Raw genomic sequence first — 13,592 nt, forward strand, 5'->3', positions numbered from 1 at the left:
GCAAAGATACCCAGATCAGACTGAATCTGGTGAACAACTTGTGGAACCACCACTGAACACAAAATGTATCCTATGCTGGCTAACAACCGGGGGGAAGTCTACTTTTATAAACCTTAAGTGGGCTTTTGATTGAGGAACGTGCAGCTGTGGTTAGCAGCCCTGCCACATGCCGGAGGCTTCTCCTGCCTTCTCCAAACAATTCTCTCTGGAAACCTGCACTGTAACCTGCAAATTACTGTACGCTGCTGCAACCAGACACACTCCCTGCAGGTGCTGTTCTTCCCCCCAACCCTTTATGCCTCCAGTTTCTAAAGACTGAACACCACCCGTTCCCCCTCAGTAAAAGTTCAACTAACACAACACCAACAAACCGAGATCAGAAAGTCTCCAGGAAGACAACACTGCACAAAAGATTAGACAATTCCATCACAAATCCATGGGCGAAAATGATTACCTGGAACACAAGGAAAGAAACAAAGTGCAATCCATGACATTTTTTGTTTTCTGAGTAAGAGCTGTAGCACAAAACTGTTTCTAACCTGCCAAGCGATTAAGTCATAGCCACCATTAGCCTTACACAGGACCCCTCAGGATGGGGAACAGCAACATACCTTCCTATGACAGGACATAAAGTGGCAAATCCAATGTGAAATGCTCCACTCTGTACACGAAGTACAAACCCATCAGAGGCCAGCTGTGACCCATCCTGCAGCATCTGGGTTAGTGTATCAGGCCAGCTTGATATAGCTAAGAGCTATGCAGACCAAAATAAATAATAATAAACATAAATGAGTGGAAGAAAGAAAAAGAACTACATCCAATCCTGCTCTGCTGTTCTTGAACATGTCACCTTGGCAAAGTGGTACTTGGTGACAGGAAACCTGCTTCATCTGAGTCCGTGGAGCCAATTTTACAATATTTCCAACACAATCATGTTTCACACAGTACATCAAGAATGCTACTATATTGTTTATTGTAGCCTTTTTCCTGTTTGCTCTTTTGTGACTTACTACCATCAAATGTGAAAAAAAAAGTACTCCTCTAATGTATTTTAGGCGGGGTGGTGATCTAATTCAAATTTCAAACAACAGACACATGGCACTTCAAAACCATTTGTGTCCAGCTACAATATAACAAAAGATCACAGAGGGGAAGACTGGCTAAGTGGTTGGTGCCTAAGACACTCACCAGTGAAAGAGAGACTACAACAGTGGCCACCCAAAGTTTTAACCATAGCATGGTTTTTCACTGGTATGCCCAAAATTAATTAGGTCCTAATTCTGCACTATGAACTACACAGGCCCAAAAGTCTACCCTCATAAATCATAGACCAGAACTGGGATTAAAGCCATGCCTTTTAAAGAGATGGTGTCCGAATGACAGGATTTGGAAATCTAAGTGAAAAGCACGAGGACTACTTAGGCCTGAAGACTATTTACTTTTTACTGTTTTTCTTCAAGCTTAAGGACAACATGGAGCTATAATAAGAATGCTAGCATGGGAGCTCCACATTGCTAGTGGCTCTAGATAAAGCAATCCAGTGCAGACTATTGTCAGACAGCTTTCATTAAATGCATTTTAAAATTTACATATAGTGTTTAAACTAATATATACCAAAATGTAATTAAAGCCTATTGTGGCAGCCAGGGAAAGACAGCTATATGATCAGAACTGAAAATAATATGCTACTCCCTCTTCAAATATTAGCCCTTCAGCAACTGTTAATAACAGCTATTGCCAGCCACAGAACAGATTCTGTGCTGGCTTCTTGCTTGGTTCTGTCTGCTTTCCCTACTCTTCATCCATACATCCTGCTCCCCAGAGAAAGTCACACCTACATCAAATCCCGTCATACAATCCTACTGAAAGGAAACATGTATGAGACACAGTGCCAAGATCTATGAACTCATTTCACTCTAGAATTAGATTTCCAAGGATAATGTAATAACAAAAAATTAGCATCACAGCCATTGGCAAATAAATCCAGAGAGGTGCAAAATCTTAACGCTACATGTAGTTCCCAGGGACTTCAGGTTTTGCATTAGGATGAACGGACGTAAGAGTTGTTTGTCCTCCATACAGGCTTTACCCCGTAAGGCGCAGAGGACTGGAAGGAGGTCAGCCATGCTGCCTGGAAGCCAGGTGGGTGCTCCAGCACATTAGGTATTACAGAAACTTGCAAGTATTTTTAATTGAGATTTTTATTCCTAAATAGTCAGGCTGCCTCCTGCTCACAGTGACACTGACAAGGTGTGGCACCAGCAGCTGGCCAGAGGTGTGCTGGCCAAAAGTGGCAAGAAAAATGTTTGAGGTTTTTCAGTATAAACCAATATTTACCGGTACGGAAAGTCTGCTTTTCTTCAGCAGGCTTTTAGTGGTAAATATTGGTTTAAAACGAAAACCAGAAGCCTTAATTATATAGTTGAATACTGGAATTATGTTATAGATTTGTGAGATTTACTTTATTTCAGGGAGCAGTGATGCATAAAAAGGGTCAAATCCAACCGAGTTTACTCAAGTAAGCATACCAGTAAACCTGTGGACATCATTTGGGATGACCAAAAGAAACTGGTCCAAAAAACCTCAATCGCCTGTTGAATAGCTTTAATCCAAGAGCTTTATGAATCATTTTGGAGCCAACTACTCTGTTCTGCAATATACTATCATTTCAACTTAATAAAAACAAAGAAATTAAATCAATCTTGCACAAATGCATTTAATTAGTGTCTTAATTAGAGTCACGTCACAATTCAGCTATGTTGAAGAAATTTTAGTTTTTTCAATTTTTAAAATTTCTGCTGAGGTATTTGTTAGGCAAATAACTGCTTTCTTTGTCATTACACTGAGAAGAGACCGATAAACATGATAAACCTTGCTTAAAATAGTAAAAGCTGACTGATCCTCATTAGACTTTGAGGTCTTTTTCTAACATCATCAGAAAGTGGGAAATCCTAATTAATTCTAAGATCTTTAAGCACAATACCTCTTGTATTCAGTCAAGTACCAATCAAATCACCAGTAAATTATTCTTTACTTTATATTCAAATGACTGAAACATATATAAATGGTTAACTTCAAGTATATATCGTTTAGAAAAAACCTCCCATTCATGGCCAGTTTTGTAGGTTTTAATTCTTCAGAAGTTGATGCTACATTCTCAGGTGTTTAAGGCGTAGCAGCTCGATGCCTTACAATTCAACACATTAATATTTGTGTTAAAGTTTTTGGGATCCAGAGGCTAAAAGCGTCTCAGTAACAGTTTATTACTTCAACTTGATGAATCACAATGGATTCCAGCAACATTTCCATGAATGGAGAACTTAGTTCTATTTTGAAATAATTATTGCCTTTATCTTGATTGCTTTCTGATCACTTAGAGGCACCAGCACAATAAACATGTTGCCTTAGACCAAATATAGATGGCATGACAAGGACTTCACTGCTAATGATTTTGTAGTTGGACCAGTTCAAACTACATGAGCAGCAAGCTTAAAGTCTTAAAATGAGTACATAAGAGGCATTTCCAAATAATTTATAATTATAAAAGTTAAAATATACTTCTAGAATCATGTTATATGTTCGGACAGCTCACTGGTATAAACAATGAAGCAAAGGTCACAAGGACTAAAGCAAACATCTCCTGCAATCAACAGCTTGCAGTAAAAAAATGTTAAGTGGGAAAAATCATGAGAATTGAAACAGATCTTAGACTTCTTCATTTTAACATACAAGACCAGTATTCACATAGAGACTAACCTCAATACTTTCAAATGCTAAAAGACTTTCAATAGTCATTATAATCAAATGCACAAAAGGGTTCTCTTTAGAAATGTATCCCCATGCTCCTACAATCAGAGCAAGAGTTCATTGCAAAAAGAAGGAAAAAAGTCTCAGTCAACTACAATAACATGAAAATAAAGTTTCCCAGCATCTGTTATGACTTGTATTACAACTCTCAGATTCCCAAATGTATTTGTACTGATGAACAAGTTAAAAAAATAGTATGTCTTCTTGTAAAATCATATTTTTAGTGTTTAGTCCTTCAATAACAATGAATTCTCCTTGTCTAATGTATATACAGTTCCTCTACATTAAAAATATGTTTTCCATCTGGCTTTCCAAAGAATTAGTTCCAACCTTGTCTGTTAAAATGACAGTTCTTTTTATTCATATTGTACAGTGCAGTACCACACCTAAGGAAGTGCTCGCAATTTTTAAACTGGAAATATCCAGCAGGATTCACCCAACAATGATAAAGATGACTGTGTGTTAACAATCTCTTCCAAGCAATTTGGGAACTCTATACTCAGCCTCCAATGAGAGTTACAGAAAAAAAGTCTAACAAGCAATCAAACTAATAATTTGTTTTGCCTTTGCTGTATCTCAGATCATCTGGCAAATTATTATATTCTTGTTAAGAACCTGCTTCCCAAGGGCATTCATTCAGATTCGTAATATTCCAAATAATTGAGCAAGACATAAAATACCTAAAATTGATATTGCCATTATCTCTAGATTTGCAGATTACTAAGTAGATATGTAACTCATAGGTAATACATAATAAAAGGAAGAATCATTGAAAGTACATGATAAATTGAAGGCTTCAGTTAAACATAAGAAGCAAGTCATAAGACTAAATACTTACCCTAACCCATTTTAGATTAAAAAAATAATTAACACCTGAAATATCATCTCTTGATGCACTATTATTACTGTCTAAACAGCAGTTTTAGAACAAGTTATATTCATCAAAGAAATTTTATCCTCAGCTAATGTGCCTCTAACTCCCACCAAGTCCATCAAGTCAGCACACGTGCTAGATGGCAGGCTCTGTCCTGCTGATCAGAAAATGGTGTTTGTCAGTCTGATTTTAACTCAGAGTTCTATAACGAGAAAGTTCATTAAAACATCCTGAAGAATAAAGGCTCTTTCTGATAAATATTCCTTACCATCTTTTATTGCTTGCAATTAGTCCTACAAACTTTACTATATGTCCTCCTCACCTCCTAGAACAGTTTTTGTCATAGGAGGATCTACTTTGTCCAACTCTTGTGACAAGGTATAAGGAAATCAAATAAGAGAATCTGACCCTACAAAATCAGATCCTTGAAAAATAACAGCTTGCATCCATTTCTGCAGCATAGGGACCTAAAAACATATACCTTTTCCAATCAGGCAAGCATAAAAAAAAGCGCCAAGATTGCAAATCTGAATATAAATAAAAAGTACTATACAAGTAGGAGGAAGCTAGCAAGAAATTACAGTATATTCATCAAGGCCTCTAAAAATAAAGTTTTAATAGCTCCTTGTTGAGGAAATCAGGAGCAGAAAGAAAATATCTTGCATCCCTTACTGAAGCATAACCATGTCCGTGTAATTTTTGCTCCATTTGCCCTCCGCCTGATGAGTGAAAAATCTGGCTATGGGCTGAAAAAGGAAACCTTTTTTTTCCTCCAATATTGCAAGCTTTTCACCTTTACTGTGAACTAAATTTTCAACTGTACACACACACAATGCCTTTCAGCTGACTTAACAATTATTTTTGCATCGGGAAGGTGTAGCATTAGAATCTGGAAAACAGTTTGCCCGACACAGACTTAACCTTTTAAAAAAAAAACCATTCTGCTAAGCGTGTACCACAATGCTTCATAATGATTTTAAACTCTTGTCTGCTTGAGCTCACACATAGTAGTACTACATAGCTCTGATACCAAAAAACGGTCCCTATCCTTCCCCCCTTGCCATCCTCAGGTCACAAGGAACACCAGATAAGCAAAGGTAGTTCACTTGAGCACACGAGAAGATGCACATCACAAAAGGTCTGAGGTGAAGATGAGAGAGGACAGCTAACGGAAAGGGCATGCTGTGGTCTCCGGGCCTCATCGCTATTCTGCTTCATGCAAAGCAGGAGCACGGGACACGGGAGGAATGCACAAGCCCGCGGTGTGCCTTTATCCGTGTCCTTCCCAGAAGCTAACTTGGCGACGTTCGAGCTGCAGCGGCTCATCCTCGCGAAGCATCACTCACCCAAAGGCAAAGCAAGGCTACAGCACCCAGGGGACCCGGCACCCCGCCCCGCGGACTGCCGAGAGGGTCCCGGGAGGGCGGCGGGGCTCCGTGCCCCGGCGCTCCCCTGCCCTGCGATGCTGCGGGCGGTGTCCGGCACCCCCCCAGCCCAACCTGCCCCTCGACATGAGTAGCCCCAAGGGGTGTGGGGGGGTGGGGGACCGGGAGCTCTCCCACCCCCACCGGCTCCCATCGCAAAGCGGCAACAGAAATGGATGCACACGTACATATGCAGGCAGATCTACGCCCGCTCCCCGCACCGCGGCACCCCGGGAAGGGCCGGCCCCGCACCTACCCTTTGAGTGCGTCGTGCCCGCCGCCGCCGCCCTGCCCTCGCCTCTTGGCCCGGCTGGCCCGGCTCTCCTTGGCGCTCACTCCCTCGGCGTGCCCGGCGGCGGCGGCGCCCGCCTGGGACGCCCACAGCACGGCAACTCCCAGGGCGATCCCCAGCAGCCGCCCCCGCCACATCGCGTCCCCCGAGCCCCCGGGCTGCGAGCGGCCGCCGCCTCCTCTCCGCCGCCGAAGTCCGCCGGTCCCCGCCGCCCTGTCTCCGACCAGCCTCTCCAAGGCGAGCTGCGAGGGGAGAGAAAAGGGGAGGAAGAGGGATTAGGGACGGAGGAAAAGCGGGCGCGGCTGCCCCGCGCCCCCCGCCGCCTGCCCCCGCGCCCCGGCGCCGTCGGCCCCCGGCCAGCCCGGCGCTAGCCCGCCCGCGGGAGGCGGCGGCCGCGGGAGATGGCGAGGGGCTGCCCGGAGCCGCGCGGACTCTACCTTCCCTCCAACAGCATCCGCGGGAGCTCCCGCTCCCGCACCCGCCGCGGACAGCCCGCGGCCGCCGCCACCGCTCCCGGAGCCGCTCCGGGGCTGCAAACGTCGCCCGGGCATGAACCCTTCCCGGCTCTCCGAGCCGGGCACCGCACCGAGCCGCGGCAGCCGCAGCGCGGTGCCCGGCCGGGGCGCGCCGCGGGCAGGGAGCCCCGCGCCCAGCCCGCCCGCCCCGGGAGAAGCCCGCTGCGAGGGGCGCGCACCCGCTGGAGCCGCCGCCGCCGCCGGCTGCCGTTCCCGCTGCTGTTCCAGCTGCGGCCGCTGCACCCACCGCGGCTCCAGCTGCGGCTCCAGCTGCCCCCTCCCTCCCTCCTCCTCCTTTTTCCCCTCCTCTCTCCCCCCCCCTCCTCTTCAAGTATCGCCCGCGCAACACTTTCTCGCGAGAGAGAGGTGAATAAAAATGTCCCCCCACCCTTAAACCCCCACCCCGGGGGTGCTCGGCGGTGTCCGGGCAGCTGCCGCTGCGGGAGGCCTCTGGCAAGCCCCGCGGCGGGTCACCTGCGACGAGCCGCCTGCCCGGGGGGATGCTCTGCCCCGAGAGGCTCCCCAGGAGCCGCGGGAAGCACACGGTCCTGCCCGGGAGGACGGGGCCCTGCTACGGCCAGGCAGCGCTGCCTGCTCAGGTTACCCCACGGGTCCTCGGCTCACACGGAGGCAGAAGCATTAGCGTATGGGCTAACGCTGAGCAGCGGAGTAAGTGTGTAACACAGAAGTAGGGGGGAACTGAAGGAAGTAGGCGCCTATGCCTCCATGTAAGAAATATGTATATCCTCGAGGTGCAGCGTTTTGCATCTATGTAGTGGCTTAAGAAAAAAACATAATAGTATCTGTTTCCCTTATAAGGAAAAACAGCAACGACGTTGGCTTTACCTTAGAGGCTGCTGCAGAATAAATAATGCACTTTCTAGCAACTAGCACGACACAGATGCCAACACACTGAGCTCTTCTGTACATACTCCTAAATCTCTACAGCCAACTCCAGAACAAATGCATGCCTCATCCTTATCAAGGAAAGGGGGAAAAAAGCCCTGCAGTTCTTACACTTTTCGGTTGATTTGGAAATCCTGAAGAAGAGCAAACCACCACTAGCCTTTGAAAGGGAGAAAGTTTAAATACTGAACTAATTCAGGCTGGAAGAAGGACAGTTAAAAGAATTCAAGCCCAGATTATATATTCCAGTTAAATAGCTCTGTACTAGGATGATCCCATTTCAACTCACACAGAAAATACAAAACCAAAAAAACCCAAACATATTAGACTGAAAGTGAATTACATTTATGCATTCTGCTGTTCTTCTTCCAAAATATTGATAGGTGAGAAGCTGGATTTCCTAATTTGCAGATACTGTCATTTTTTGTTCAGGCAGGTACTGATGGTGAATGGTTCTGTGTTACTGAATTGATGTTGCAAAAGCTCAGCTGCACAATTGCATAAGCAAGCAGCTGACCACCCACCCACAGCAGCTGCCAAACCACCCTGCCCAAAGATAAATGCATGGTGTATCGCATACCACTAATACAGTATTAGGAAAAAAGGAAATAGTAAGATTTCCTAGTACCAATCCCTGTTTACAGCTGAAACATAATGGTGACACTATGATAGATGCTATTTGAAATATATAGTTTGAATTGGTTTATAGTAATTTTTATATTACATGCATAAATATGCATTATCCTTCTGAACGTACATAGAAGTATTTAGTACAGGAAATGCTGTATTTGTGTATGCTCACCACAGTTACAGCATTCTAGTAATTTTGGCTGATCTTTATCATCAAAGAGAGAGGTAGATTCTGCAAATTACAAAACAGTCATTTGATTTTGGCCATTCCAATATCACTGTTTAATAGTTTAATGTGAAAGATCTCAGACAGACACTTAACATACAAGTAAAATGTAGATGTGCAGTGAAATACTATGAGATACTGGCACAAGAAAGAAGTAATGGGATTCAGAGTATGGCTCTTCAGTGTGTCTGAACAAGGCCCAAGGTAGTAGCAACCCAAACCTTATACCACTAGTTTGTAACTTGTACAAAATGAATCAAGGGAATTAACTGTAATTCTGTATGCAGAGTATTACTGATTTGCAGTTGGCACCATAGAAGTAGAAATTAGGGGGTTTGATGAATGCAAAATGTTGATTTTCCTGCTACGATCCAGATGGATAAATAGGAATTTGATTTTTCAAAAAGTTTTCCTTGTTTGTCTGCCCCATAAGCAGACAAAGATAAGCGTATTTTTTTATGCCTATACTTGATGAAGAGACAATATAGCATTGTGCAAAGGATTTTGTATTTCTTTCACAGTGGCAAGTTAAAATTTGCTCAAAAAAGAAAAGCGACCAGGATAAAGGTGGTAGTAACTGTCCCTGCTATTAAGAAATCCAGGACAGGCAGTACATTGATAAACAATTCCCTTCCTTCACTCTCATCTATGTGTCCAGCAAAATCTAAACATTTATTTAGTGAATATAGAAGGTAAATATGTTTAAACCAAATCACTGCAAAAAAATGTTGTCAGATATTTACTAATTAGGTTTATAATGTGAAGATAGAATTTACCAGTAAACAAAAGTGAGTTATGAATGGAATTCTGGGTTACTATTTATTCAAACATTCTTTCCGTTTCAACATTTTCAGTTTCAACTGCTTTAATTTTCTGCATGAGCTACCAGAAATATATCTAGTCTGTGTCACAGGTTAATGGGATGATTTTCTCATATCTCCTAGGACATTTTATGATGTATTATTTGGTATCTTGCATGGTTGCAAAAATGTGGATTACACTATATGAAGTAATGTTACATGATATATGGGCTGTCCGTTAATTAATCTAGTGAAATATGTAGCACATCATCAATTTCTGGTGTGTCATTTTAAAGACTATGCTTATATATTAGAAGTACTTAAATTGTTGACAACTTTAAAATAGTGCCCACCTAGATTCTCAAACCACTAGAAAAAAATACACTCTCACAAGCAAAAGACTTAAAACTTCTGCTCTCTGCTGCTGAACAGAGATACTACTAAGGGTCATCCACACACTTTCCCACAGCCACTTGAGCTTTCACAAACATTTGGACTCTGAAGAACATGTAGACAAACAGATTCCTATATGGCCTCCAAAACACTTGTCATCCACTCAGGAGTTTCCCAAGGAAAAAAAAAAAAAAACAAAACAAAGAAGCAATTCTGATGATCCAGTTGATCACCATCTCCCGTGACAAACAAAAAGCTGAACTCTTAGATTAACCAAGATCCAGAAGCTCACTGCTATTTTAGCTCCTTGATCAAACCCTGGAATCACACCCAGAAATAAAAGACATCAAGAATAAGGCATATAACATTATTGCTATGTGCACAGTGGGATTTGCCGTAACACATAAGCAACTATTTTTCCACAATGCTGATTCTTCCAGGTGATTTTGAAGATCTCATAGCTGCATCTTGGAGGATGAAGATGGCAGGGATTGTGGTGGCAGAGCCCAAAATCAGGGGAGGATAATTATAGGTAGATTGATTATGTCAGGGAATGAGTGAGAAGACATAGACTACCTTTTGCAGTTAGATATCGGCTTCGAAGCTATGACCCTAAATATTTACATAACTACACACATACTTTAAATCGAGACATGCTCCTAGCTAGCCATGCTTTAGCGCACATCCTTATGCTTATCACCATCATGTACATAAATCCTTTTATACAATGGCTAAATTATAAAAATTTAACTGATTGTCAGAGAAATACCTGTTTGTTCTGCTATTCAATTTTCATAAAAACATTGAACTGAAGTTTTCAGTGCTGACGATCTTTGTGTTCAGCAGCAGTGATGTGAAGTACTGGTGTGCCTCCTTCCTGGCCTCTACCAGGCTGGTCCACTTCATCTTACACAAACATTCTTCCTGCTCCTCCTGTAGGATGCTTATCAGAATTTTCATATTTTAGACACTTAACTTGTTTTGAACTGTTGGAAACAAACAAACAAACAAAAAATCTTAGTACATGGAAGTACTCTGATAGAGTTGGGAGTTCATTTCAGTTAGGTTTTTTATTTCAGTTTATGTGAACTTTTGCAGTAATTGTATTTTTTATCTGTAAATTTACTCCAATCCAAGTGAGCAAAAATAAGTATGTCCTCTTACATATTTCTTAATAAAGAAAGCCTTGATTATGCCAATGAAAACAAATAGTGTGGGAAAGTTTTGATGTATTTTTTTTTAAGTAATTACAAGCACAAACAGTGATTACATCCAGACAATCAATTAACTGGTTTAAATCTAAAAAAAAAAAAAAAATAAAAAATTAGGTAACTCGAAATAAAACAATCACCCATTTTTCTTAATGCTTTTTGGTTAGACAAGCTGTGAAAACTAGCTATGAAATCCATTAACGATAGCATTTGGGGGACAAATTTCACTTAAGACTTTTACTTCATTTTTACAAATGGTTTGATTAGAAGTTTTCATCTGTCAGCTGAGTTTATAATGATAGAGGAGGAAATCCAACCTACATTAGCATATAATTCCATAATTTCTGATACCGTGCAAGGTGTTGGGGTAATACTTCTGTAATATTATAAGAATTAAAAGAAAGTCTCTCTTGGCTCAAGCATTAGGGGCTATGTGTTTCTGCGGAAATTCCGGCATTTTATCTCAGTTGTATCCTAGATGACCATAAATCTATTGCATTTTATACACATTCAGAATGCATCTCTCCTATTTATGCCTGTATGGAATAGTTTTAGCACAGAATTTATTTTGTTTTAAACAAAACAATCCCTTTAATTTACAAGAATAAGGCTAATTTTGATAACACCCCACCAAAAAATCTTGCAGAATTCAAACAATAATTGGATTTGTCCTTAATATGATCTGAATGAAACAGATCTTCTTACTCCTCTAAAACACCTGTATTCTTCAGTATCAGTGACAAAGAAAGCACAAGGAAATTTGAGAGATGCCCTAATTCAGATACCCCCTTTTCAGTACTATTTTTAGGAAAGTTCTGTACCGCATTCATTGTTATTTTCTAAAACTAGGTCTCATTTTAAATCAATCCTTACCTAATAAGGGTGAAACTGTTATACTACACCTCCATTTACTGAAAACAGATGAGTTTACATTAACAGAGTTATTCATGGGGGCCCTAAATAAAGATAACAAAAGCATAAGAAAACCCATGACTTCTGTCCTCCAGGAAGGGGATGCACAACCTATCTCTTAAGACTAGTGTTGAATAGAGATACAACTAAAATACAGTGGAATGAAAAATAATTTTTAAAAAAAATCTCAGTCTAATAGAATTAAATATGCCAATGTATGTATTATATATGTACAGCTAGAAATCCTAAAGTTTAACAATAGCAATTGTTTCTTTGATTTAAATATAAAAAAATACAACCTTAGTGCAAGAAAGGAAATATATATACTACTACTTTCTGTCAGCTATAACCCTGTCAAATTTAATGGGAACTTTGCCAGAGTAACAGTTGCAAGCCTCGTTTCCTCAATCTTGCATTTGTCCCAGATGACCTCTTAAATCCCACCTGTAAGCTCAGAAGCAAAGTAAAACAAATTTCATGGCTTAGCATGAAATGCCAACTGCTGGGTGAATGTTCAGCCTAAGACATTGAGCAAAACGGATACAACTTTTTATTAGAATTAGTACATTCCAAGTGGGTGGAAATCAGTAACTAGGAGCCTCTTCTTGTAGCTCTCATTTATGCAGAACTCCCTACTGACTCGAACAAAGACAGCTGAATCAGGCCCTACATTCCTTCAAACATTGTGTCAGCAGGGATTGGGTGTCTCTGCCTGTTTTCCATCCCAGTGTTCCTCTAGCTATGAGATGTCTTGGTTCATAGGGAGTTGCCCCATGATGCAGTTGTAATAATAAAATAGGTAATAAGAAACCAGGGATTACACCCTGAACCCATCACATTCCATTTGCAAGGCCCTTCCTTTGAGAAATAACACTATGAGAACATTGCATTCAGCTCTCAGAATCCATGATGAATTTAGGTTGGAAGGGACTTGTGCAGGTCATTTGGTCCAGTCCCTTGCTCAGAGCGGGACCGACTGAAGAGCAGGCTGCTCAGGCCCTATCCAGCCGAGTTCTGAATATCTCCAAGGATGGGTATTCACAACAATGCAGTAACCTCCTCCATTGTTTTACAACCCTCATTATGATTAATTTTTCTTAATACTTAGTAGGAATTTCCTTTGTTAGACCATGTGTCTGTTGTCTCTCATCCTACCACTGCTGGCTCAGAAGAGTCAGGCTCTATATCCTCTACACCCTGAAGACAGCAGTAAGATCCTCCTTAACCTTTGTTTGTTAAGGTTGAACGAACCATCTCCTCAGGGCGCATTGCTTTCACCCCTAACCATCCTGGTGGCTCCCTGCCAGACTCGCTCCAGGTGTCAATTTTTTGGGAGTTTTGGGTTGGTTTTTTTTGTACCAGGGTGCCCAAAGTTGGGATACGCTACTGTAGATGCAGTTTCTCAAGTACCAAAAGAGGGGAAGAATCACTGCCCTCCACTGCCTGGTTATACACCACTAACACAGCCCCATATGCAGTTGGCCACCTTCCACTGCAAGGGTGCACTGCTGACTCATATAACAGTGCTGAGTCTCCAGGCAGTGAATAGTTCAGTACAGCTCAGATTTGCACTTTCCTTTATTCAGTAACTTTCCAAAGGCT

General features: G+C 41.9%; 1 protein-coding gene across 3 annotated transcripts in view; it reads right to left on the reverse strand.

The window, feature by feature from the left end:
- Window positions 1-7,191, reverse strand: part of FBN1 (fibrillin 1) — a 153,187-nt gene extending 145,996 nt beyond the window's left edge. Inside the window, exons 1-2 of one of the 3 annotated variants that reach the window (XM_075764366.1) lie at window positions 7,092-7,191; window positions 6,362-6,639 (exon numbers count right to left, since the gene is read on the reverse strand). In XM_075764366.1, the coding sequence (XP_075620481.1) occupies window positions 6,362-6,534 (173 nt within the window). In that variant the 5' untranslated portion in view covers window positions 6,535-6,639; window positions 7,092-7,191. Of the gene's footprint in view, window positions 1-6,361; window positions 6,640-6,834; window positions 6,981-7,091 lie in introns of those variants that run through there. The other 2 variants (XM_075764367.1, XM_075764365.1) reach the window with 2 other exon arrangements.
- Between the last annotated feature and the right edge of the window lie 6,401 nt (window positions 7,192-13,592).

Source organism: Balearica regulorum, chromosome 12, assembly GCF_011004875.1.
Source record: "Balearica regulorum gibbericeps isolate bBalReg1 chromosome 12, bBalReg1.pri, whole genome shotgun sequence".
Taxonomy (NCBI): Eukaryota; Metazoa; Chordata; class Aves; order Gruiformes; family Gruidae; genus Balearica; species Balearica regulorum.